The sequence below is a fragment of the Excalfactoria chinensis genome, chromosome 4, assembly GCF_039878825.1.
Source record: "Excalfactoria chinensis isolate bCotChi1 chromosome 4, bCotChi1.hap2, whole genome shotgun sequence".
NCBI classification, from domain to species: domain Eukaryota; kingdom Metazoa; phylum Chordata; class Aves; order Galliformes; family Phasianidae; genus Excalfactoria; species Excalfactoria chinensis.
In genome coordinates this window covers 83,664,071-83,691,829 of record NC_092828.1, presented here as the reverse complement: position 1 = coordinate 83,691,829, position 27,759 = coordinate 83,664,071, and the positions used below count along the sequence as shown (strand labels likewise).

Below are 27,759 nucleotides of genomic sequence, written 5' to 3'. Positions count from 1 at the left end.
TATCAGAGGAATCAGACTGGTGTTTCAAGAGAGATATATGCTTCAATATCAATTCTTCTCCACCTACAGTGAGACAACTAAGAAACTAACCAAGCAAGATGGCTCTTGCCTGAATATTTTGATATCTTTCCCCATTGGTTATCTGCTAGCAACAGAATCGTGTTAAGTTGTAGAGTTAACAGTAACTAATGCATAATGGGGTAAAAGTCCTCTGGAAACCAGTAATACAGACGTCCATTCTTAGAGTTACTGTCCTATGAAGCAGAGATTTTAGGCACAAAATGAAGTTTTAAAAGGACTGATGTTGTAAGAGAATGACAAAATGGATTACTCCCCCCCCCCTCCACCCACTGTCCAATGAGGTAGGTATATATCCACCCATTTCATAGGGTGCACCGTAACTCAGCAACTCGTCCTCTTTGTGATATGACTGTGAGATGCTCCTTTCTCCCCTTAATTCACTACCCCCAGCTGCCCAGCATTGGTTATAGAGTTGCATAGACTAAAAGACCCCGTGTCAAAAGGCTAGAGCCACCACTTACAACGTGGGAGAAAAATTCCCACCACCTCTCCACTTGGCCTCATAAAAAAAAGAAAAGCACCTTAAAAGGAAGTGGCACAGAAGTAAAAACATGCTTTTACTTATGAAATTAGCAGGCAGGTCTTTAAAACGAGAGTTAGGATGAGACGGGTGAAGTAGATCGAAGCTGAGGTCACTGTGGCACGGGCCATTTTGTACCTCCACTCCACAACACCCAGTTCATCAAGCCAGCATTCCCACATCTGCACATGGCTGTCACAGGGCACGAATGCTTGGCTGATGCCTCTATGGGACTGAAACCAAGCTGACCACCAGAGCTGCTCTGCCTTTCTAGCTGCACAACAGCTGCTAGGTGTTCTGTGGGTAAGCACAGCGTGGGGGTGGGAGGGACCCCAAACCTTAAGAATGAGCACACAGCTCTGCGTGCCTCTGCTGAAAAGCAACACCACAAAAGCATCCTCAGCTCTGCGCATCTCTTAGGAATCCAGAACAAAACGCACCACGGAACCAGCTCGTGAAAGTTTACAGAACTTAAATATTTATTTTTAAACCATTTAAAACCCCCCCGAAACATTGAAATAAGCTTCATCTATAAACAGATTTACAAGACTAACGACTACGGAAGCTAGAGGAGCACTACAATTTGTTTCTGTGATGCAGTTATTCTGTAAAGCTTCAGATCAACTGTATTTACAACTTCTGCTGCTTTTACATTTATAAAAATATTTATTTAATCCATAACATTATTGTTTTCAAAAACTATTTCCAGACTTTGTTTCTCAGATATAAATTCTAATCGGATCTCAGTTATATAGCAGATGAAAGGTTTAAACAGAAACGCTTTCTTAAAATTAAAACAAGGAATTAAAAGTAATTTCTTTTTTTTTTTTTTTCTTTTTTTTTCTTCTTTTATACAGTGTAGGCACCATTGAAAATAATTGTCCTTGGCATATCTAACCACCATCTCTCACAAGTGTCCTTTATATAAAAAACGATGTAATGGCAACATTTGACTAAGAATGCAGTATTTACTTGCACACCATTACTTTTCCCATATTTGGCAGATATATTTCAGATTCTTTAAAATGACTTTTGTGCAAAAACAAAAAATGTGCAGGTCTGAACCATAAAATAAACACACCCAGCCTTTATCAAAACAGAAATTTACACCAACAGTTGCACAGCTAAGTACTGAAAAACAATCCCAGTTCAAAACTTCAGCATAATATACATACTGGGTTGAAAAAGAAAGGAAAAGAAGAACAAAACCGAAACAAAACAGAAGAGATTACCCATCTAGCAGTACCATAAATACGTAACTGAAAGCAACTTTATAGTCTTACCTACTTCTTATGGAAAAAAAAATCACTCCGTACTGCACGGTACTACCTGTTTGTGAAAGAATATCTATAACTCAGCTCTTTGCATATTAACTGGTAAATACATATTTAAAATACACTTCCAGAAAATTATAAACAAATTATGTTGATGTACTGTATTTCATGTATTTAAGAACAAAAAAAAAACGTGTATAAATATCTTACAGGAGAAACAACACCACCACAAAGAACGCTGGTGTTACGCTTATACCTGCTTGTGAGGTATGTATCATGCGAGCTCGGCTTCTCTGGCTCCCTTCCACCCGGGTATATAGAATAGTCAGAGGAGAAACATTAAATTAAATTGGACTACAGGTTTCGTCCATTATTGCCAAAAGCCCCACCCCCTCAACTGTATTGCTTTAATTTTCCTTCCACGATGATGTAAGATTGTGTTACTACTTGTTCTAAAAGGTAATACATATATACTGTACATCAGGATATACCTGTTGCTACATATCACCTGCAAACTATTGACATATTGCTCTCAAATGTATTTAATCATAGAGCTGCCTAAAATACTGTACCAATTTAGAATCGTAGTAGATACTGTTGCAGGTTTATTTTCCAGGGCACGATAACTATATGCTGGTCGAAGCAGGTGCTACAGCAATAACCTTGCCACTACGTTTTGAATACGCTCGTGAAAAAGCTACTTTCTCTGAAGCTCGTTAGTGATTTACAAAAGTTCAACTCATGAATACAAAAGACCTGTACATCCCTGTGTACAGGAACAAAATAGCATCAAAACATACTGTACTCGCACTTTCTATTAACTAAAGTAATGGTTATTTCTAAAAGCAAAAACTGCACCTCAACTCGTATCAGATTAAACAGGTGAAACTACAATATTAAAAGTTGTTCTTTACAAAATAATTTCCTGAAAATATAAAACCATGTGCACTGCCACAAAATAGTTGAGTAGGTTCTTTCAAATCCTCAAATCACCATCAATATGTTGCAAAGATCCAAAAGGCACAAGGAGCTCATGAGCTAAGCACTGCCAAGCTTGAAGTAGTTTTGGTGGGTCTCACTGGGTCCGTACGAAACAGCAGTTAATTATGTGAAGTTTCTTAGGATGAGTCATTAACAGAAAACCTACAGATACAAAAATGCAAGGAAGAGCATTAAGCACTTTATTTCGGCGTGGCAAACAGCAAGTAACTACCTGTGCATCATTGAACTGGTACATGCCTTCACCTCATCCTAACAGCTCCAAGGGAAACAAACAAGGAAACACACACCAGAAGACACTCAAAAAAACACCATTCCCTAAAAAGATAACGGCAAAGGAGACTCCTTGACTTACTTGCTATAAACAAGCTTAAGTTACAGCTGCAGGCTAAACTAAAGGAAACAAAGTATGACAGCTACAATAAAATTGCAGGGCTAAAAGACCAAGCAGAAAAAGTTACTGTTACTATTAGCTTTTGTTTTAATACCCAGAAGCTCCTGAACGACCAGTGGAGCTAAAAGCTGAGCCTTATGCATAACAGATCTTAACAAAAACCTGTGCTCAAATCTCCCTAACACATGAAGTGCTCAAAATCAACCAGCTTTCCCCAAATGGAAGTGCTTCCCCACACAGCATCAACTTACTTCTGAAATTTCTCCATAAGTTTCTTCACCATCTTATCTGTGATCCCTGGACACGTTGCTTCTGCCATATTGATGCTTTTTTCAAGTTCCTCAATTGCTTTCTTTCTGCTAGCATTATTTGTGTCCTGCTGTTTGAGCTGAGAGGTAAAGCAGATGAGACAAAGCTTACAGAATTGATGAACGCTCAGACAATAATTTAGAAACTAACCTGCAAGGAAAACTTACCTCAGCAAAGACGGGAGTGATTATCATAGTTAAACAGCTCAAGGTTTTAACAAGATCTTGATCCTAAAATTAACAAAAAAGCCTATCAGTAGGTTCCTGTGCAGTATATAAGTTGCATTTAACACACCACATGATTCTAGAACTTCCTATGAATTCAAGACAGCCCTTAAAGTACATGTCAAAACAGGCTACAGGACATCAGGCATTATGTGATGTTTAAAGGGATGCCTGATGGCATGCAATATATGTTGACAGCTCAATTTTCCTTCTCTAACATTACATCAGAGTTCAAAAACAATCATATCTCCATGAATAGATACTGATCTATTAGTATGTGATATCTTTTGAAGTTAAGGCTGACAAAGTTAAAGGATATATCAGTAACAAGCATTATCTGTTGAGGTACAAAAAGGCTGCCAATTCTTATGAAAAAACCATATAGTTACAAAGTTTTAATACTACCTTCCTCACCATGGCTACAAAAGCATTCCTTAGAAGGACTCCTCAGACTACATACCGTCCCATTCTGCAGCTTCTTTGCATCTGGTTTCTTCCGAACTGTAGTAAAGCTCCACTCAGGATGAGAGTTGTTTTCTTTGTTACTTGACTCCCTGAAGGAAAAGGATACGACGTACACAACACCAGTCACAACCCAATGCTAAGCAGCCAGAGGTAACCCAAATACATAACACATCCATAAGGATTATTTCTGTACATCTTAAAATAAGAAAAAAAGGCATGTATTTAAAACTTAGGAAACGCTACCTCAGAGACCAAGCTGAAATACTACCAAAGCAAACAAGATGCTGCCTCTACCTATAGGACCTTCCATCTCCAATGGCAGGCATCTCACTGAAAACAGTTATCTGATATCCAGAAAAACCCAAAGACTTGCAGAAGATGTGTTGTGCTACCCACACTGTGCAAACAGTATTTCCAGTTGTGATTCACTACTTTTTGTATAACCGCTAGCCTCAGAGTAGGAAACACGCAGCACTTAAGCAGAACTGAAAATGAGTTCAGAGGTTAAAAAAAGTTTAGAGAACCAGAATGTAGCTTGACTTAAGCATTAGCCTTTAGCTTCAGTTTTCTTTAAAGAAGCCAATGCAAAACACAGAACAAAGCTAGACGGAGAGACTAAATAGTGAAAATTAACTTACGAATCGGAACCATCGGAATCACTTTCGTCACTACTATGTCCCTCTGCTTTCCATCTCTTAAACCTATCAATTAGTTCTGTCAGGTATGAAGTCTTCTTGGCATTTTTCATAATGAATTTGTGCTTCAGCAGTTCTTTTGCTGTAGGGCGCTGTGAAAAAAAAAACCCAAAACACTGGAATATTTCATGTGATGCTAGCATTTTGTGACTTGAAATGTTAGCAGGGAAGATTTGGCACAACAACAGACTCTTGGTCCTAACTTATACAGCACCAGGAAATTAGTAGAAACAGGAAGTCAAAAAAAGCCAGTAATCCACATTTACAAGCACTCTAAAAATATGATCAAGTCCCACATACTATATTGCTTACTCCCCTATGCTAGAAAGTACACACCCAGGAAAATGACTAATCAAGTTTCTCCAATGCATTTCCTTGTTAGCAGAATTCAGACAGAAAACAAAAGTTCTACCAGGGAAGAGATCTAGGATTCCTCCCTTAGGTTTCCCTTCTGACATTATCCTAGCTTTGCATCCAATTCTGGGAGCTGCCTCTGCCATCGCTTCCTTTGTTATTCCTCCTCCTTCCATTACTTTAAACAAAAGAGGCTTGGGTGGAGAGAGCTACTGAAAAGCACTGTTGCTATTTGCAATCAAAATCAGTCTCTAGAATTATTTTAGTCAACTCTGATGCACAACATCAGCAAAATACTTCACAAGCATGCGTTAAAAATAGAGACATGAGCATCTCTACAAACATTACAAACATACACACACACTTATCTACTCACAAACGTTGGATCCTTATTCAGACACGCATCAATGAATTCCTTAAAAGGTTTACTGAATTCTCCTAATAGAGTTGGAGGATTGTTTTTTGGAATGAGAAACAGAACTCTCATCGGATGCATATCGGAGTTGGGTGGCTCCCCCTTGGCTAATTCAATAGCAGTGATTCCCAATGACCAGATGTCAGCCTGAGAAACAGAAAAATTACTTTCAGTACAAAGTTGAATGCCATCACAACACTGTATTTAGTAACCGAAATCTGCATCTATATAATAGAATCAGTTTTAGTATCAGTAGATAAATGCACAAGGATTGTTTTTTATACCCCAAGGCTATTACTCCTCAAGGCATAAGAGATTGAATCAGTCTTTAATAACTTGGACTAATGAACACAGCACAGTATTCTTCATTGTTGCTTTCTTCCCTAACAGCCTTATGAATTTAGTTAGGAAATGACCAACAACTCCAGTTAGACCTGAAACATCAAGTTGGAAGTGTTACAAGTTGCATCTCTATAATATTCCTTTCCTATTTACAAGAAGAACTAAAATATCTATAAATCTATAAATACTGAAGACTTAAACTGCCTCATTGTTTGTTACTGGAATAGCAAACCAACAACTGTAGACTAGAAATCAGTGTATTCTGTCCTAAAACCTTCATCTATTGTACCCATAGGCTTAGAAAGAAAGGGGAAAGGGTACTGCTCGTGCAACACTGAGGAGACGAGGTTGCTGCAGAATGTAAACGAAGGGGTGGTACAGCTGATACAGGAAAACCTGGAGATGAGTTATTTTAATTTGGATCGGAGAACATACTTTTAAAACAAGGTAGAATGCTTTCCCAAAATGCCAGAGAATGAGAATTCCAGTTGTAATGCTGAAACTCTACACATGAAAATTACAGCTGAACGTACAAACTCTTCACTATCATCCCTGATTTGGCTCTGGGAAAGACCTCTACACTCATACTTACTTTGGAATCGTATGCTGACTGCTGAATAACTTCAGGGGCCATCCAAAACGGAGTTCCAACAAAGGTATTCCTCTTTATTTGTGTGTCTGTCAACTGCCCAGCAACTCCAAAATCAGCAAGCTTAACGTCACCTTGCTCTGATAACAAGACGTTGGCAGCTACCAAGGGGAAATAATACAACATTAAGTCAGAATGCTCTTCTTACTTTTAAGGGCTTAAATAAAAAGAAGATGCATTGGAAGTGAACCTTTTATATCCCTGTGAATCTTCTTCTCTGAGTGCAGATAGTCAAGACCTTTCAGGATTTCCTTTAGCATAGTAGCTATCTGGAACTCATCAAAAGGGCCAGCACGAAGCTTTAGAGAAGACACAAGGGAAAATAATTTTAGTCATATCTAATTTTTGCCTTATTATTGATTTAAATAAACTTGAAACATTTTTAATTTAAAGAGCTAACAGAATCCGGAATGTGAAGATTCAATTAAATAGCTTAATATCCTATCAGGAAAAAGATGTCATTAGAATAACCATCCTCACACCTCCTCTACTGATAATACATTACAAATTCCATTACTTTTCTATACAGTACACGCTCCCGTCAGCATGCAGCACATAAGAAAAGCTAGAAATTCCCAACAAGTTTTTACTTTTCCTTCTCAAGAAGATCAAATTCCAAAGCCACAATCTATTACATGCTACTCATAATTCCTATGCTTTTGCATACCTAGAGTAAAGCAGATATGATGTAATTTCATGAAGTTGAAATTGACTTGTGAGGCTAAGCACATACACAGACCTTTGCAGACAGAACTGCTGGTACCAAATGTATAATTAACACCATTTGAAGACATGATGCTTCTCCTTCAAATCACACAAAGAAGGCGTTATATTATCTTGCAGGAAAGGGTGGGTCTCAAAGCTTTACAGCTGAGGTACAGCTGTACTGAAAATATGGGGAAACCACATCCACGTACAGCAAAATGTGCTCTTGCACTGTCTAAAATACATCCTTCATGAATGCTCCACTATCTGAAATAAAAGGCACTTTCATGTTCAACCAAGGTTTCTGAAAGTGGAAAACTAAACCCCATTGAGCCAGTTAATTTTAACTGCACTCCGTGGTGACATACAACATTCATTACTGAGATCCAGTCCTAACAGAAATGTTTTGTATGCAAGCGTAATGAATAAACTGGTGGTGGGGCTCACAGAAATACCCCCCACCTCCCCAAGTTTCTCCTCGTCACGTTGCAAACTGTACTTCTATACTAAGAAAACTACCACCTTGCATTTGACTGAGAATGAAAGTTCCCTCATGCTTAGAAACAACCATTAGGAACAACAAATAGGCAAGAAAATCAGCATCCACTCAATGCATGAAGATGTAACAAAAATTAACACTTGTTAAAGCATTATAAGGTAGTGCTGACGTAACAAGGAAATCTGGACTTTGTTACCAAGAGATACATACAACCACATCGGCTTTACTAGAACTTAGAATGCAAATAATAATATACTTACAAGATCCAAAGCTGACCCTCCACCCAAGTATTCCATTATTATCCATAGTTTTGTGCCCTACAGAAGAAATAGGAGATGTTAGAAATCCCAGGGTACTTCAGTGGAGGACCAGCCAGCTGTTAGGGGAACACAAACAGAACCCCATGAATCACCAAATTACAGCTCCTGGGCAAGACCCTACAATAATGCTTGTGTTTCTGATGTCTTTACACCAAGCATTCCAAGCCAATCACTAAAAGGTCAATGATAAGAACAATGCAGATCCCTGAAGTTATACTTCTTATCAAATCATCTTAGATTTCAGTGTTTTTCTTCTCTGTTTCGTTTTTAATTTTAAGCAATTCTTCAAAGTCCATGTGTTCATTTCTGTTCTTCATTCCACACTACTTGAATCTTTACTCTTGGGAGTGCTTTCTTTATTAAGATATCTCAGCTACAGTACTAGAATTCAAGTTCTCCCACCAAGGGTTTTCTAGATGCTGCTTTTGTCCTTTGTGAGCAACTGCATGAAGTGGCTGATTTACATAAACAGAAATGGAAAGATTTGGTACAAGATACATAGAGCATGCTTAAAAACTGGGAACTTCTCCCAACTGCTCACCAAAATCCCCTCACATTTCAGAAACAGAAACCTAGAACAGTAACCCATAGGTTAACGCTTAAGAAATTACCGGAGTAAAAACTTACTCGAAAAACACAGCTATCAGAAATACTAATATAGCCCAAGTACCACGCACACTTTCTAAGTAGGAAGTATTTACTGGCACTACTTCCTTACTGCAAAGCACAAGGTTATAGCAGAAGTCCTTTTTAAAACCTCTTGCATTCTACATCGTACCCTGACCAAGCCTATTTCCTGACTAGTGATAGAAATCTAAAGGAAACAACAAGCAAATAAAGGTGCAGTTTCTGGAAGTACCACATCCAATTACGTTAACAAGGCACACTCTGTTAGATTTATACTAAATTTAAGAAACATGTCATTTATGAGAGTCTATTCCAATATTATGAGATCAGCAGGGAAGGGTTGGCTAATTTTAGCAGTTTTTATAAAGCCCAACTTTGTCAGTTGAGAAGACCCGCAAGGAGCTCCAGCTTAAGGCAAACATTGTGGTTACAAGACGTGTTTGGAGCATTTGACCATTACTTGAAAACAGCATAAGGTGGAAATGAATAAGTTCTGTGTTTCTGAAATAACGTCTCAAAGAAACTGCTGCAATCCAGTGTAATCGGGTGGGGATATTTTCTAACCAGGCATGTACAACCTTTTTCCTAGCTATTTTAGGTCAACCATGTATAAATAGACAATGTAGAACAAACAATATCTTCAGATGGCCTCAAAGCTTCACTGCACTAAGTGCTGTACAGTCTTGCTGGAATACACTGGATGTTACTATAGGAATTTTCCATGCTAAAAAAATCTGAAAAACTGAGAATAACTTCAGGCTTGTTTTAAAGGCAAAATCAAAAAATACAAGCAGCCCAGGTGGGTTCCTTAGTTACAAGTTACAGAGTAGATAATTAACTCCCTAACCCAGCGGCTACATGGCACAAATAAGGAAAACAATCCACATGTTTTAGTCACCCAGAGATGATCACTCTCTATGGGATCAGACAAAATACAGCTCACATATTCGGTTGAGCTTCACAAACTGGCATAACTAGAACATATCAGAACTGGAGTAACTCTCAGTAACTTTAATCTTTCTGTTGGATACGCTACTAAGGCAGTAATACTGACATTTTGACACAACAGAGTTGATGACAACACTTTAGCACTCCAGCACACCTTACACTGCTATGCAGTATCATTTTGAAGGGTACTTCCCACAATCTATGTTTTATTTCCTGAGGTATGACGTTCACTGCAATCAAAGTGCAATCCTGGATGACAACTCAACTTTAGATGCTCACCTACCACAGACAGGAATGTCTACAAACATCTATATCAGGATTAAAGCTATCTTGCATCTACGCAAGCTCATCAGAACAGCTGTATAACCTTGCACAACTCCACACACAACAAAAGACGCTACATAAAAGGCAAAATCTCTTGCTACCCAAAACAAACGTATTCATAATGGTACATTCTTTGACTACATGTTCATACATCACCTACCAATGATTAGGTCTTGCAAGACAGCCAAATTTAAGGGAGAAAATTAAGACTAGCTAAGTTTTAAGATTTATTCAACAGTAAATTCCCATTTGAGCTCCAAAGTTCAAGATACAAAGGTATCTCATGTCTTTGTAATTTGGGAATTTTGCACCTTTTTGTGTCACAACAATGGAAAATTAGCATCAGTTTTATCTCAGTGGTAAGGAAGATGAGCCTATCTTATATCAATAATGTTTTTAAAATATCTACTAACAGACAACTAACACTACATTGTTAGGTAACAATGCTTAGGGGCTGTCTATATTCCTTAAAATCACATTTACAAGTCAAACAAGTCTTTAGCTGTAGCTAAAGAGCAGCCAGGCTGCAGAATATGAGAGTATCTCATATGGCATCAGTTGAGCTGACTAGGTTACAAATTAGTAAGTCAAGTAATTGAGATAAAGACACTCTTTCCTCCTCCTGTTCAGTTTCTGCTTAGCAGGAGGATCACAGGGAAGATCCTGCGTGCTGCTGGTAAGTCACAGGGCCACTGGGACTGGGTCACTCCATTCCTGCTAGTCACAATGCTGGCTCTGCATCCTGACATGCAAGAAACTAAGCACAGTGCAAAGCTCCAGAATATTTAAAACAAACTGTACACAGAGGGAAAAAAAACCTCATCTGAAAGACTGAACAGTTAGAGAATTCTTGCAGTTAACATACCTTATTTAAAGTTCTCATCATAACATTCAACTATCAAATGTGTTTTCTTACAAAGGAGAAGAGCTGAAGCTGACTGGTACTTGATGGCAGTAACCATCTGCTTATTTGAAGTTCAGTAAAGCTGGTTACTTCTTAAATACCAAAATACACGTATGCTCTTTTTGCCACTACCTTTGGAAGTGTTTCTAGGAGCTATTTTCAATAACCTTTATGTATAAAACCAACAAGCCTATTTGATCACTTGTGATGTGATCTTGGTACCAGTCATATCCACTAAGAACTGCTATTACTCTCAGCAGCCTAAGACCCTGCTTTCTATGAAATAACATATCTTAAGTTTCAGGATCTAGCCTCAACATTCTTTAACCCTTAATTATGAAGTCATTTTGTACACAACTGTACATACTTCACCGTTTCCAGAAGAAGCCTACAGAATATGCAGGACAAAATACTGAACAGCTTCATACTAAGACTGACAGCCATCCTCAGAATTACAGCTAATAAAAAGTTAGAAGCTATAGCAACCATAGTTTTTACTTTTAAGAATAGAAGATAGTACTCTCAAAATGCCTGTTATTACCAACATTAGAGTCAGCATAAAAGATTCTTTGGACACTTCTACCAAAGCCAATACATTCTTCCCCCTGAGAAATCTCAAGCTGAAAGAACCCGTACGAGCAACCAAGGATAAATCTAGTATAAGGCAGGGAAGAGCAAGCAATAAAATGAACTGCCATGCTAGGATGGGATTAAAAAAAAAAATCCTGTGATTTATTTTTTTAAGGGAAGTTTCTTAAGGGAAAATAAACAAAATTTCACAAACATCTCTACAAACATCACCCAAAAATGTTACACCCAAAATAGTAGACAAGAAAAACCAGGAGACCAGCATTAATCTTTCAGAATGCATCAAAAAATGGAAAGAACCCAAACAAGGAAAGTAATGCAGAATTAACACACTCCTGCATTTGCCAGGAATTTTTAAAGAGCAGAAAACCCAGAGCAGGAGCTGGAAGTTACATCCAGCTATTCTGTCAGTGCTATACATTTATATACTTTAATTTTTATCTCTTTATCTCTGTATGGCTGAGCGTTGTTGTGTGTGTTGATTTGATGTTTCCTTTTTTTTTTTTAAGCTTGTTTCTGAAATTAAGCCTTAGATAACACGTTAGAGTTACATAATCACTTTGTACTGTTGTCAGTTCTACTTTGTTTCAGGCCTACTATAATGCACAATTACAAACATCTCCACACGGTGCAGCGTTTCCTTCCATATCAAAGGAAGGTTTCTCTTTTTTGTTAGTCTAGCTATGAAAACATATTTTTCCCTCTCCAAAAAGGCACAAAATTGCACTGGAAGTTGTGAGAAAGGAAAGAAGAGAGAACCTCTTCCTCCATGTGATTTTATAAGAGCAATAGCAACAGGAATCTTCTGTCAACTCCGTTCCTTTTGTAGCCATTTTGTGAAAATCTGAGCATTAAGGAACATGCAGCAAAAGAAGCAGAACCAAGGCAACACCATTCAAAGGAAAAAACAAAAAGTCAAGTGGATGTGAGAACACTTCCCCAGTTATAGAGTTTTCCCCTGTGCATCATTCAAAACGGGCTGACACATTGCTAGTAAACATTTGTGCAGTAAGATACGTTACCTTTAAATATGATCCATAGTATTTCGTTACATAAGGACTATCACACTGACTTAAAACAGTTATCTCTTGTTGGATATCTTCTATTTCATCTTCTGCTTCCTCGAGGTCTATGATTTTTATAGCAACCACTTGCTGTGTCCGATTATCAATTCCTTTAAAGACTTCACCAAAGGAGCCTTTCCCAATGCGTTCCAGTTTTGTGAATAATTCTTCTGGGTCTGCTCTATGATTCTAGAGAAAAAGTTAAAATAAATAAATAAATAAACAAGATATGAGCTATCTTAATTTACTTCCAAGTTATTAGCCCTCATTACTTCCCAAGAAACATATCACCCAGATTTATCATCATTATACAGCTCGTATCAGATGAATTTATTTCCCATACACTAACTTCTAATTCAGCTATTAGTTACAAAATGTATATTATGCAGTTATGTCAAAGGTAAATGAATTTCATCACGGAAAGCAACAGGTACAAATCTCATTTCCCACATATTGCTTTTAAAGAAAAGAATAGAGCTGCTCTTAATACTGATCCTGTCTGTGTAGTAACTCAGAAGTCTACAGAATGCAATTACTGGTACAGAAGTGCTAACATCATTACCCGTGTGAATAAGGTTGGGCTCACCTATGAGGTCAACAGCCTTGGGCAGACAAAGCTCCACTTCAAGTAATAAAACACAGAGGTAGCTGCAAGAGGACTACAGCACCTGGAGCCCATTAGCAGCATCCTCCACCCAAGCACACTGAGCTTCTGAGATCTGCTAAGATGTAAGGCAGCAAAAGGGATCGAGAGACATTCAAGGGAGTATGGATGCAGAAATTAAAGTGAAGCACTGGTCAGAACTAGCTGATATCACCCAAACATGCCTTGGATGAGGAGCACAGCACCAGACAGTACAGCACGCATGAGGACACCTGGTTTCCTTGGAAGGTCGACTGCTCTAAGATCAGCACCGACATCACACAAAGGGCTTAACACTTCCCAGCTCCATTCAAGGAATGAGGGGGAAGAGAGAGAAGGACCTCTAACATTTGCAGCAACTTTGCTGCTGCTAAGTCTGCCCAAAGGCCCTTTGATTCTGATGCCTGATGTCTCTCCCGTATCCCCACATGTCACGCTTACCCAGCAGACCAAGTGAACTGTCATGATCATGTCAGGATCAGATCTTATTCCACAATACAGTAAGATGAATCAGGGAGCAGATTTAGCTAACAGTTAACCGTATGATTTGTCAAGTTTATTTTCAGCAGAACCAATTCACTGCTCAAATATACCGAGCTGTCATTTGTGCTATCACAAGAGGAGGGAACATTGAGTAGTATGGCGGATTTGTGCTGAGCTGTGTAGTTGAATTCTTAAATCCTGCAAATCTATGAAACACTGCAGAGCCCTGGTTGTACATTAAAGCAAGAGTTAGGAATTTCTCCTTTGCCTACAAAGAGCCCCTTAGCAGCCTGATGTGTTGAAAAGCAAAGAAATACACAAGAATACACCTTCAGAAAAACAGCTATGCATAAATTTCTATTCCCCCCCCCCACACACACACATTTCTAGATGTACCGAAGGACTTGAAAGATAAGCAAATACGCAATCAAAGCAAGTATTTTGACCTGAAATCTGGGATAATTATAGGATAATAAACATAAAGGGAAAGAAAGAAACTGTAGACCTCATGACTATTATTTAGTTAGCAAACTAATGTATTCCTGAACTGCAATGTCAACTGCAGTAAGAACAGTTCTTTATTTACATTAAAAAAAAAATGACAAGAAAGTGTAAAGAGAAGATTGGCAAAACTTTGTATTAACCCTAATACTGTCAGCTGCAGAAATACTGGCTTTACTTTGAGATACCTCAGAGCCTGTGGCTCCCATTCAAGTCACCTGGTACCTACTGCTGGATTTGACAGAAATCCTGTCAAACACTTTCCACATAGATAAATGAAGAGCAGAGTGCTCCCAGATACAGTCACTGATCCAACCTCCACAGGAGCTTGATGAACTCAAAGAGCAGCTCTTCAGGTTTCTCCCCAAGCAAAATGCAAACAGAATCCCCCCGGAGGACGCACCATTCCATCCCATCCACCCACTTAACAGTCAGCAACAAGGCAGGCCTCAACTCTTGCCCCCAAGCTACTTCAGGTGAATCAGAGCTTTTAAGGCTATTTTAACTTCCAGCAACTCCTAATGCCATCATGTGGGAGTGCTGCAGTATAGGGAGAGATGAAGCATGGCTGGATATCCTGACACACAGAACTCTATGTGCACCCATGGGAGAGAGTGGAACAACAGCACATCAGAAGTGAACAAACGGTGTGGAATTACTAAAGGAAAAAGGCAGATCTTTATGCTTGCATTAAAAGGATTTGCTCAGAAAGTCAACTTCACAGCTTCTGTTATTCACCTGAGCTGACAAGTATTTGTAGGACACTCCAGGACGAAGGCAAGAATTTCTGGACGACCATGGCTAATATTGAGGCAATTTCTCTTGGAAAGGCTTCAAACTAGGAACACTCACATGACTTAAGACACAGGCTTAGAACAAGGCTGTGCTGTGAAACAGACTTAACTTCACCTTTCTTAATTGCTTTATCTTTCTGGGTCCTGTTCTAAAATATTTTTTAAATGAGATGTAGAAGAATATATATATATATATACACACACACACACACACACACATATATATATACATACAGGAAGCTACTTTTTAATCAAAGCCAAATTAAAATGATGCAGCAATGCCTATTCTCTCCCTCTTGGTACAGAGAAAGACGGAGATGTATTTTATAGAAATAAAACATGTGCACATACACCAGCAACATCCACCACTGAAATTTTGCAGTAGAACTGTCAGTTAAGCTTCTAATGTGCCAAACATTAGAAATGTAACACTACTGACCCTCTTGAGCAGAAGTGTTACTCCACGTTCTTACACTGAATAGGAAAGAGGTTTAGAAGCTTTGAAAGTTGCCCATGACTAACGGTGTGTATTATTGTTGTTTTTTAATTGGTTTCTATGGAGAGTCAGGTCTGTTGGGCCACAGATGGTATCAATATAATAAACAGAGCATGGACTCCATCAGCTCTGATAAGGAAACACCTATAAGTGGACAAATCTGTAAGACTTGGCTCCTCTCACCCCTTAGTCTGCTTCCACAAGCAGAAGCAGCACCAAATATGACAAGCTCAGGCATATGCACATGCCAGCTTCAATCTAGCCAGCATGAGTAACAGCACCAGTATCAGCATGACAACACAAGCCCTCCGCATAGCTCAGGAAGTCCACCATTCCAACAGCACAGCACAGCAACACAACCTACACTAATGTTTACCAAAAACTCTCCTTTCCAACTACGTGCCATTACTGCCTGGGTTCAAATGCAAGTGTATCTATACACAGAGTCGCAGAACCATGCCAAAATTTGGCTAGGAAGGGAATATCAAAAGGCCCCACCGTCCAGCCTGCAGCTGCAGTCCCCATATAAAATCCTCTACAGCCCAACAGCTTCTGCCAGCATACCCACAATAGCTGCCATCAAGTACTCTGCCAATATGGCTTATGTAAGCATTTTCTTTTTAATAAACACAGCAAAGCAGCAAATGCCCTGGCTAGATTCAGCTACAAGACTGGCTGGCTGACTCACCTTCCTATCTATCTCTGACCCTTTCATATACCTGCTCTCCCAATTCTGCCTTCTTCCTTTAAAACAAAAGGTAAAGCATGCTGCATATCTAACTTCCAAGATTATACAAGCTTCTAATGATATGCATCAAACGACAGTCATTTATTTAGTAATTGAGCTGTATTATAATACTGAAATACAAATGAACAACAGGTAGAAAAGGATAATCTCCACATAACATCTTATTCAAGACCTACAATTCACAGAATTGAGCCTTCTTCTACTCAGCCTTTAACAAAATTCCTTAGTGCATCTTCTTACAACTGGAGGAAAAACAAGTTGCAAAGTATCTTAGATGCAAGCCATTATCTCTAATCTAACTAATTCAGGTCCAGGATCCTCAAGGTGTCCCAGAGCAAATAATTCAGCACACTCACATCAGATTCCATCTAAGCAGTCCATCAGTGTGAAAACAAAAACAAGTATCTCTAAAACCCGGATCAGAAGTGCTGTAACATTATGTGGATGCTCAAGCATTTCCCACCGTTTTTCTGGAATAGGAGTTCCCTTAAAATTACAGGAGTATTACAGAACGACTCACCTACACTGGAAGACATTGCTCGAACACAGAAAGCATTATATAGAAGATTAAGTAAGTAGCTCAGAAGTGTTAATAACAGAGAAGACTAGAGTGTCTATCATCACTTTGTCCAAGTATCCCCTCCACTGGGGCCATAACACGTAGTGGTATCTTCAGCTGTCATTAGAATTACCTGTGTAATTTCAAACACTTCAAACAACTTCTAGAGTAAAAGTCTGACCTTTCGAAGTCTGCTAGAAGTCAAGGGTGAAATTTAAGGGGAAGAGCCACCTTACAGAAAGCTTTTGCAGAAGAATGTTGCGGCAAAACCTTAAACAAAATAAATCTTACCTGTTGTGAAACCCTGCAATCATAATTACATTAAATGGCCAAATCAAGAATACATGTAAGCTTTGCTGCTGAAGCCAGGGTGTACTGCACCACTGAAGTCCCAGTATCTGAATTACAGCTGACAATAAAATAAGCTAGGCATCTTAACTGCTACTTCACTATTAACTGCAAAATCTCTAAGATACCCTGTTGTCATAAGAATGCAACAAGTAAGAGACACGTGGTTTTTAATATCAGGTTATTGGCTTCCAAATCACTTCATCTATTCTCAGCATTTACCTGACTCTTAACAAAACACTGTGTCTGGGCAGAGCACATTGAAATCATAGGTAGCCAAGTTATTCACAGATACGATCTCTTCTCAGAGAATAAGTTACCTGTAAGTTTCTGTTCTATTTAGATGCAAAAGAAACTTGAAAACGTGTGGGAATGGGTGAAACCAACAGGTTATGGGATTTTGAAGTAACGTCTTACTCAGCAGATATGCCAAAACACCTTAATTGAATTTCTTTTCATGCTGCATGCAGCTTCAGAATTACCTAAATTATAAGCCACACACATTGTATTATGTATCTCTATATCCACGTATTTTTATTTCCATATTTCACCTGCATAGGGAACATTTTACTTCTTTACAAAACAAAGCCACAACAGGCAGAGAAAGAATTTAATTCCTAGATCTCTTCTTCACCCACATATTTTCCCTTAAATGCATATTGCAATGTAAGTTATTCACACAGTGCCACAGGCTTGTGTATATATATATATATATATATATATATATTAAAATAGTTTGAAGTAAATGAAAACACAGGTGCAAACCCATTATCTCTTACAAAGAATCAGGGAGAAAAACAAACCTGTAGACATTCACTATAAGGGTGGAACCTGCAAACATTTTTTCCTCCATCTTGCACGCATGCTGGCTTCTCAGTGACTTTTGTAGGGAATTCAACTCTGACGTCTCCCTCCCTGCAGTCCTTTCCAAGACTCCAGCATCAAGATAACAGACATCATTATGCTTACCAGAACTGTATGGTAAGTACTGAAGTACAAAGTGACTTCAAAGTTGTTTCATTGTCAAAGTATCAAATCTTCATACTACCTAACTTTTCTACACTACAGGGAACAAAAACCAGACTTGAGCTCTGCTGTCCTTAACAGGGACCTAAGCTCTGTTCCACCCATCATGATGCACCTCTTTTAACTCAAGGCCAAGACTCACTGCTGTGTTTAGTAAGAACCTGAAAACATTAGTGTAAAACAAAAGCTAAACAAACAGAAACTCACACTGTGCTTTCATCACATTGGCTATAAGGCCAGCTGCTTGACAATTCTTATGACTATTAAATACCAGCTTTCCTTCTTGCCCAGTCTCAGCTTTTTAGAACCATCTTCATCCTCCAGCTCTCTTTGACCTGTGATAGATGTATGCTGCCAGTTGCACATCGTGCTGAAAAAGGAAACAACCCAACTTACTTCCTATATTCTTAGCTACTCTCCCACTTCAGTAGCACAGCATGAAGCAGCTTAGGGAACAGGGTAAATAAGCAAAAACCAAGAGGAACAGCACATCCACTATAGATGAGTCCTTTGATGCTGGAAATTATAAACTGACCCCAATTGTTTATGTATCCTGCATAGAGGAAAGACATAAAAAGGAAGTCTTCATGCCAGAGAAGTTTTATGTAACGTACAGTTAACGGAGTCCCAATTAACTTTCATTCTACAAGCAAATACCTTTTAAGCTCACGGTATTATTTAAAAACAAAAATCCTCAAACCACTGCATACCGATGCCTGTCCTTCATTTGCTTCCATCTGTGAGGAGCATGGCCTGGCAAGGGCCATGAATTACATGATCAAATCTGCACTGTAATCTGAAATAAAAAGGCCCAAATGACAACAATCTATAGCTAGGATGCTTGGGTGTGCTTTGATGCCAACAGAAGTCAGAATTCAACAGATCCCTGGATCACCAAGTGTTCAAATCCCATTCTGTATTTTATTATAGAGTTCACCAAGCTGCTCTTTCCAAACAAATGTAATCTCCTTTGTTGAACCGAGCAGGACAAATGACTGCTGGATGGATAATTAACCCACCTCAATGAACTGCCTGTACATCAGAATTAGAAGATAGAAGACTACTCCAGTTTCTCACTGAAAAAAAAAGAATATTTGCACTCTTCCTAGTCTACAAACTGCTTTGAAAATCCTAATCTGCAGAGAGATTACAAAAGCCACATCTAATGGGAACACAGGGAAACAACCATTTATGGGCTGCAGGCTCCTTGCAGTGTATGCCCTTCCTTTCAGCCAGCAGCCTACTTATCAGTACACAAACAGTTTTTTTCCATTTTTGCCACACCCATTTAAAGGAACGACTCCGTCACGGCTCTACCAGCAATAAATTATGTCATTTGGGCATCTGCACTATTTTTATAATACTCGGAGGTTTAGCATCTGCAACTAAACTGCAACTGCTACGCAAACTTCAAAGGCCTCCTTGCTGCTCTATCATAGAAGCCATTTCAGCATTCATTCTGTGCAAGTTAGAACATGACACACAGATTTCCCTCCTGTAAATATGATTAAACTCGTGCTATAATCCAGATAGAACAAAACAAACAACAAAATCCAGCTGGCTCATAGACCAGAAAGCAGCAACAAAACCTTAAGTTAAACGCAGACAAGTATCCTTGTTAAATCTCTACTAAAATAACTACTTCTTAACAGGCTAAACAAATTAAAACCTGACAGAAAAAAAAACCACTGGCTGGAAAAGGATAGCTCCAAAACACTGCATGGGGGTAAAGAGAAAAGCCAATAACTTTATTTCACACAGATAGCTTTCCAGGATTAATCACTGCCTGCAATAAAGCCCAAATGGGAACCCACAGTTAGGGGATATGGCACCATTCCTTTAGTTCTGGAAGGGAACCTTTGGAGAAACATAGTAGTCTTGTAGAATCCTGAAAGCCCATCTTCTCTTCAAGGCCTCCTCTTCAGTTCTGGCCCCGATCATACCTATCACAGTGGATCTGAAGCTACAAGAAGCACATAATGGAGGAAAAAAAAACCAAACAAACTGAAATAAAATTCCTACATGAGCTACAAAGGAAGGAAGAAACCTTTCCCACCAAGAACCAACCTGGCCATTTCAGGGAACTCTTTTTTCCACTCTGCAGCACACGCACAGCATTGCAAAGCAACTCATTACATAAAATGCAGAAGGAGGGGGCAGAGGAGGAAGAGAAACACCTTAAAAATCAGATTCTTCATGCCAACTAGGCTGGAATAAAGCTGAGCAGGAATGTAAAAGTGTTCTTGCTGTGAGTGTTTGCCAGATAACGCCTTCCTAGGTGAGAGATCAACAGCAGTGATCTCTGCCAGTCTGCTCCACCACACCCAGCCTCTGCCCAGCAGCAGCTTTCTGCCAGCACTGGCACCGTAGCTGTGTGGATTACCTTACCCCTCCGTGTTTCTTGTCATGCTTTCAGGTTGATCTGCATCAGTGGAAATTCAGCCTTTTCTGCTCTGTACTTTACAACTCTATTAGTCATTCTAAGGTGAACGGGTATTTTCAGTGTACTACATTCAGCTCCCAATGCAGAAGCCTGAGCTGTAATACAGCTTGACATCCAGCAAAGCATAAATGGTAAATACCCTCAGATAATCCCTCATCCCCTCCAAACCAACATTATTCTAATATTCAGGACATACACCCAGTTGAAAGAAAAGCCTGCAAAAGGCAGACAAGGTGAGGAAACACAAGCATTGAGGGAACAGATGGTTCTTGATTCCTGGTGCATGAAACCAGAGCTGTCACCCTGGGCTCCCAACATTCCCACAGCTCAGGTGTGAAACCTGTTGTGAACCAACAGTTCTCATTCATCAGTGCATACAGAACTCATGCAGACCCATGATACATAATTCCACAAGGCTTTTCCAGATACACTGCCTCAACCAAGACCATTCAAATGTTTTGGCAAGACAAACTTTGTTTCACACTTCTAACACTCTGCTATGAAGGGAAGCTTTGAAGAACTGCAATCACGAAAGATCTAAGCTGAAATTCCTTGCCGAGCTACAGACCTAAACAAAGCACAGTATATACAGTGTATCTCTGCAAAACCACGTGCACAAGATGAAAAGAAGAACAAGACCAGCAAGATACTGTTACCTCATCAGACCCTTTATTACCCACTTCACTGCCGGAGCTCTTTCTGTCCCGTTCATTTAGGTAGCAGTCCTTCTGGCGGAACGGTTTTCAGTATCACCAGATGGGCACCTTTCTCACGAGATTTAAGTTTCTCCTTCAGAACTAAGGATCATGTTCAGCGATCCCCATCTAATCAGCAGAACAGATTTCTAGAAGAACTGCCGAAAGAATGAATTTAAAGAACAAATGACAGCTCTTTAAATAGAGCTCCAGAACATCAAGAAACCTGGTGAGACAGGTGAGAAGGAATTTGATTGCAAATGATTATCCTACATTGGAAAGAAATAGCAAGACTTGCATCAATGGATTCTGACTTGATAAACACTTTGCCAACACTTTATTCCTGCAGAGAGCATACATACAGCCACTAATTACAGCATACCAGAAAATTATGTTACAGAAGAGTTTGAAAGCTAGCCTTATACTGCTTGTCCCCCACTCAATCCCCCCAAAAAACATCCGTGAACTCTTCAAGTTGCCGGTCAGTTATTAAACTCAGTTTGTGTTTCAGCCTTACAAACCATCTCTCAGCACTTCTCAGTTCTTGACCCACTCTTAAATCTGAAGCTAATCACCAAACACAATCACTAACGGGTTTTAAACTCATCCATTCTCCTTTGGGCAAGACTGAAAGCAATGAAAATGAAGATAAGGTGCTTGCCCACCTTTACTAAGATGCTCCCTAGGTCTCACATTACAAACACTACTGCAGAGGCACGTTTAGTCATGAGCTTTTAACTTATCCCAGATCTCTGAGAGAGCAGTGGGCACTGCAACAAGTTCTGCAGGGTCACAGGCCTTCATTTTCAGAGTGAATCTTTTCAATGCTGAATTCAATAAAACAACCTCTGCAGAATCAAGTTAACAACTACGTGTATTTTTAAAGCTAAACATCTGGGTTTAGGCATATTTTTTAAAAAAGCTTTTTGAGGGAAATCATTCTCTGCTCAGAAGTGATGGTATCAGATGGTGCAGAAGAGCAAAGCAATTAAGGTGAGAAGAGTCGAGTTTGGCTCATGTATTCCCTGCAGCTTCAGCAGATTTGCTGAATTCCAGGTCAGTGCACTTAACGAGTGTATAAAACTGTAAAATCTGCACCCAAAAATTACTAGTAGAAGCCTGCTTTCTTCTCAGACTGATAAAAGTGTCTGCTGAATTCCAGCTGGTTATACCTACACAGCTTCCATGTAGCAAACACTTTCCAAAGCTTGCTCTGTCCTCCCTTGATGATACTAAGTCAATATAAGTACGACTGAGCTCTGCTTTTCTTTGTCATCAGAATAACTTATCAAAGTGCATGAGATGGAAGAACCAAGCTCAGCTAATGAAGCCTGAGCTGAGTTAGCAGGCTGCTATTAGGTATGATACAGCTTGTACAGCAAGCACAACAAGGCAAACAACTGCAGCGTTAAATTCCACACATGTTTTCATGTGAATCTACTTGAAGAAGCAAACAAGCATGCTCTCCCTATGTTTTTAAAATGCTGTCTTCCTGCAGCTTAACTTCTGTGGCTCAAGGCTCAAATACCTTAGTCCAGTTTCAGTTCCTTGATTTCACAGAGTCCATTCTAGCTCAGTGCCTTTGGTAGGCACTGTAGAAGCCCCACGGTGTCCCATAAGAGCTGGATGTCCCAGTTTTTTCTAGTTAAGTCATGTTTCTAACTAATAGAAGTGTAAAGCCTATACAAGCTCACTGGAACCGTCCGAGTACAACCCAGTTCTGAGGACAGTAGTATTTCAACAGATCCTTCAACAGATCTTCCCTCAAAGGTACAACTTCCTCCAATGCACGCCCTCTAAACATTTAGGTACCTGACAGTAATGAACTGCCTGCTCTTAACTAAGAGACACTCCTAAAACTACAATTAATAAGGCTTACTAGAAACCTGACACACCTCCAGACTATCTTTAGGCACCACACAAAAAGGACATTTCTACAAAGGCACCAATTTATTTATTAAATCTCAGCCCATCACTTCCAAATATAAAAGCGATTTCTCTTTTCATCTCTCTGCACCCAACTAGTAACTAGATGTTAACTGATCTCCCTCACAGCAGCCTGCAAGAAGAGGCTCTGAGCCAGGCTCAGGCTGTGCGCTGAGCAGCACTTTACAGCTTGTCTGCTCACTGGCAGCAGAGAGAGCAAAGCTCACCTTTACGTTCAAGTTTGTATTTAATCGAGCAATCCTTCAATTGTGAATCAGAGTACAGTGGCTGACAGGTCACGTGCTTCTGGCTGCTCTGCTTTTAGAGGAAGTAATGTGTTTTATTGCAGGATAGTCTGGATGCCAGTAAGAGCAGATCAGGTCTAACTAACCTTTGTGGCTGCACTCAAGACTACTGCCACACAGGATCAGGATATAACAACAAGGCCATTAGAAAAACAAAAAGTTAATGATATTTAGATGAGTAGAATAGCAGAGATACAGAAATACAAAGCCACAAATCGGGTTCCAGAAACACAAATACAGACAAGAAATACAGGTGAGAACAGAATCAACAGAAACACGAGTTTAATAACATTCCAGACTTGGATTTTGCACAACGAACTAGAATAGGAAAAGCTTACGTGTTGAAAATTGCACCAGTTTAAATAAAGAACTTATTACTTATGAGAAGTTTCATTGCTGAAATCTACAGACCAGCCTGAAAATTCGGGATGCTGAGAGCAAAGTTTCCTCACCACCCACCTCAGAAAAGCCAGCTGTCACCATTTGCACTAACAAATTTCGGAGTAATGTCTAAGATGCTGTCAATAACATGAGCCCGTGAGAAGCTGCATCAATCCAAACTGACATACTTCACATTTTCTGGTAACTCGAAACAAACACAACCCTCTGACTGATAAAAACTGAATGAGAGCTTCAACCTGACTAATCTTGTGCATTTATTGAGTACTTTGACCATACTAAACGGGCTTAGAAGTTTGACTGCTGAATATGTTCACATCATACAACTGATGCAAACTGGGCCTTTCCAAGTAAGTGAAGGGGAGGAAAAAAAAAAACCCACGTATTCAGGAAACTGTTTGCACAGGCATGAATTGTGTGGTATAACATCTGGTTTTGTCAAGGACATGAGACAGGTTCAACAGAATGCAACCACTAAACAAACACATAATTCTGTAACTATTCATAAAGGCAGCAGATAATACTACCTCTGGGTCTTCCATTGCTGTCATACTACTCACAGGCAGAGTTCAAGTTGACCAAAACAACTCTATGGGACCTTCGGTATTTTTGGCTATAAAACATTTATGAGATCTTAAAACAGCCAGGAGAGCTTGTGTGATGCTTTGGTGATAAACTGGCAATGTCTTTTTAAGAGTCTGATTTGTTTGTTGGGGATGGAAATCACAGGATTACAGTAAAACTGAAGGATTCATACCTGAAACACATTCTCTGGCAAATTCTGTTTCCAGCTGTTACATCTGGTTAGAACACTTCCCTCAACACAGGCTGCAAACAAGGAGCTTGACATTACATGCACTTTCACACGGTGCTAGTTTTAATACAACTATCAGATCTCCCTCCTTCACAGACAAATCTGTTTATTCCTTCTTTAGTAGCCATGCGTTCATTTTAACACTGAGCAGATGCAGAGATGCTTTCGTAATCACTTGGATGCTCTTGAATGAACAGTTTAAATAGGTATTAAAAGGTGGGGGAAAAAAAGTAAGGTTTAGACTACCACCCTTAGCAAGAGAGATTTTTGTTTGCTTTCTTAAACTGCATTACAATCCCTCTTAAGGAACAGCAAGGTGAGTAATTTTGCACCAAATCCAGTTCCTTTGTATTACAAGATTGTCTGGACTTGTGTAATAGTCTTCATCAAAAGGAGCTATTTCTTAATTCTATACTTAATTCTATACAGCTGCACATATCTAAGTTAAAAAAACAGAGAGAAAGAGTTTTAAACATATGTCTATACCTTCAGAGATCTGGGTTAAGCTAACAGCACTAAAGGAACTGTGACATAAACGTTATTGGTTTAACAACAGAAAACAGAACCTCAAATAATTTTCAAGGTCCTTTGGTGGTGACAAGGCAGCCATGGAAAATAGGTCAGCAATGGATCAAGGAAGTAAGGAGCTGATAAGTTTGCACCTTGAAAAAAAGAAGTCTTCCAAATATGAAAGCATTAACAGAAGACAGAGGATAGAAAGTGTGGCTTACGTCATCTTATAGCAACAGAAAGTCAGTGGATGACCAAAATTTAACTGAGTTCAGAAGGCCGTTAAGTCACTAGAAGTGAAAAAGGTAAACCAAACCTCAGCATTGCAACCAAGGCAGAATAGTATAGGAGTGGTCTTTATACATCACTTCTACACTCTAAAAAGCATGGAAGATAACCGACCAGGAGAAATTTTAACCTTCTGTGCTGAAACCTGAACTCCAAGCTGTGTATCTCACTTAGATGTATCATAAAGACTTCTCTGTTATTGGAACTGAGAAAAGAAAGACCAACCCCCAAATCCCTCAGCTATGGGGCAGGTGAGCCAATCCCAAAAGCTGAGAGAAAGCCAAAAATGCTGACAGAGCTGCCAGTCTCCGACAGGTAGAAAACAGCGCTGAAATGAGCTCAGCTCCTCTTTGTTTGATAAGGATCTGTGCCCAAACTCACAAGAGGCCGTCCAGCAGAATAAGAATGAAGAGTCAGAGCTATCCCAGCCTGCCCCTGAAAAATCACTTACATGCCGCTTGTTTGTTTGTTTAAACAAGTTCCACAAACGCACGAAGGACACCGGGCCTCACTCCCAGCCAAGGAGAGGTGGCATTTGCTGACAGATGATGGCTCCCAACGGCATGCAGCACAAACATCGGACCTCCACTCGCACCCTTCCCTGAGCTCCGGGCCCACATTACAGGCAGAGCAGCAGGACTCCGCGCTACAGGCCCAGCGCCGGAGGTGGGAAACCCCACGGGGCCGATATGTCACTCACTTCCAGCGCACCCCCCCGATTCACTTCGTTTTGCCCTTCACCAATTTCAGAAGCTGTTCCACGCTCCGGGATGCGGCCCATCCCCAACAAAGCGGAGAAGGGCTCTCAGCCCCGGGCGGCCCGCAGGTACGCGGCACCGCGGCTCCTCCCCGGGCCCGCCGCTACCTCAGCGCAGCCCCTCCCGCACCGCGAGGGCTCCGGCCCGCTCTCCCCCCCCCATGCCGAGCGAGGCCTCCCCCGCTTCCAGGCCGCCCCGCTCCGCCCGCCCGCGCTCCCCAGGACCCAGCGACCCAACGGCGGCCTCCGCGCGGCGCCGCTTCCGGAGCCGGAGCGGAGCCCGCCGCCTCCATTTTGGGACCGGAGCGGCTCGGAGCTCACCTGCATGCCGGGCACTTGCACCGCCACGGGCGAGTGGGCCATGGCGGGCTACGGCGGCCGGGCGCCGCCCGCTGCTCCCTCCTCTCGGCCTCCCTGCTGCTGGGCGGCGGCGGGGCCTGGAAGGACAAAGCGGCGGGGAGCGGCTTCAGCGCGGGCCGCGCTCCCTCCTTCCCTCCCCGCGCGGCCCCGCCCGCCGCCGACTCACCTCGCTGGGGCCGCGGGGCCGAGCTGCGCGACGCGGGCGGGAAGGGGTCCCCTAACGCCGCTCTGCCATGCCCGCCGGGCTCCCCGCGGCGGCCCTGCCCATGCCCCCCTGCCCGCTCCCGAAGCGGGGACGGCGGCTGCTCGGTGCCCCCCCCGAGCGGCGGCTCTCTGCGCGGCCGGGGCTGGGCTCACAGCGCCATGTCGGGCCCCGGGCACAGCAGGAGGAGGAGACGGCGGCTGCTGTGCGGCGGCGGCTTCTTCCGTCTCAGCTCCGGCCTTGTGGGGCGGAGCCGCCGCCGCCGCACGGGCCTCGGCGTCACTGCCCCCGCCTACGGGCTGGGCGGGGAGGAGCGGCCGGGCGGCGGCGGGGCTGTGAGCGCCGTGTCGATCGGGCGGGGACGCTCGCCCTGCCGCGGGGCCCCGCGGCGCTGTCAGGCGCTGCGTCCCCCCCAGGCGCGTTGTGGCGGTGCCGCGTCCCCTGCAGGCCCCGTCCTACCGAGCGCAGTACTCACACACACGGCCACAGCGCGGGTACCGCGGCGTCCCCTGGGCGAATAATTCGGCGGACGTTTATGGTCTTTCTTTGGCTTTTTACTTTGCCTCCCCTCACCCTCTCCTTCCACTGTGGGTCAGGAGAAAATTACATTGTTTTAGGGCGACGTTTTTCCCATTCATACGTGAGTCACCTCTCCACGTTGCGTGATTCACGTTCCTATGCATTGAAGTTTTGCCAGTTACTCAAGTGAAGCTAAAAATGATATCTTTTATGACGCCGGTCTTCCCCTTCTGAGCAAGCGCA

General features: G+C 41.1%; 1 protein-coding gene across 1 annotated transcript; it reads right to left on the bottom strand.

Moving 5' to 3' along the window:
- Positions 1 to 1,056: 1,056 nt before the first annotated feature.
- Positions 1,057 to 27,100, bottom strand: STK26 (serine/threonine kinase 26). Its single transcript, XM_072336009.1, has 12 exons — positions 26,962 to 27,100; positions 26,757 to 26,872; positions 12,659 to 12,889; positions 8,186 to 8,242; positions 6,912 to 7,020; positions 6,665 to 6,822; positions 5,692 to 5,877; positions 4,905 to 5,053; positions 4,262 to 4,355; positions 3,745 to 3,807; positions 3,520 to 3,656; positions 1,057 to 3,018 (listed from the first exon to the last, which is right to left on the bottom strand). Exons 2-12 carry the CDS (start codon positions 26,796 to 26,798, stop codon positions 2,994 to 2,996), a joined length of 1,251 nt encoding a protein of 416 aa, XP_072192110.1. The 5' UTR covers positions 26,799 to 26,872; positions 26,962 to 27,100; the 3' UTR covers positions 1,057 to 2,993.
- Positions 27,101 to 27,759: the final 659 nt, after the last annotated feature.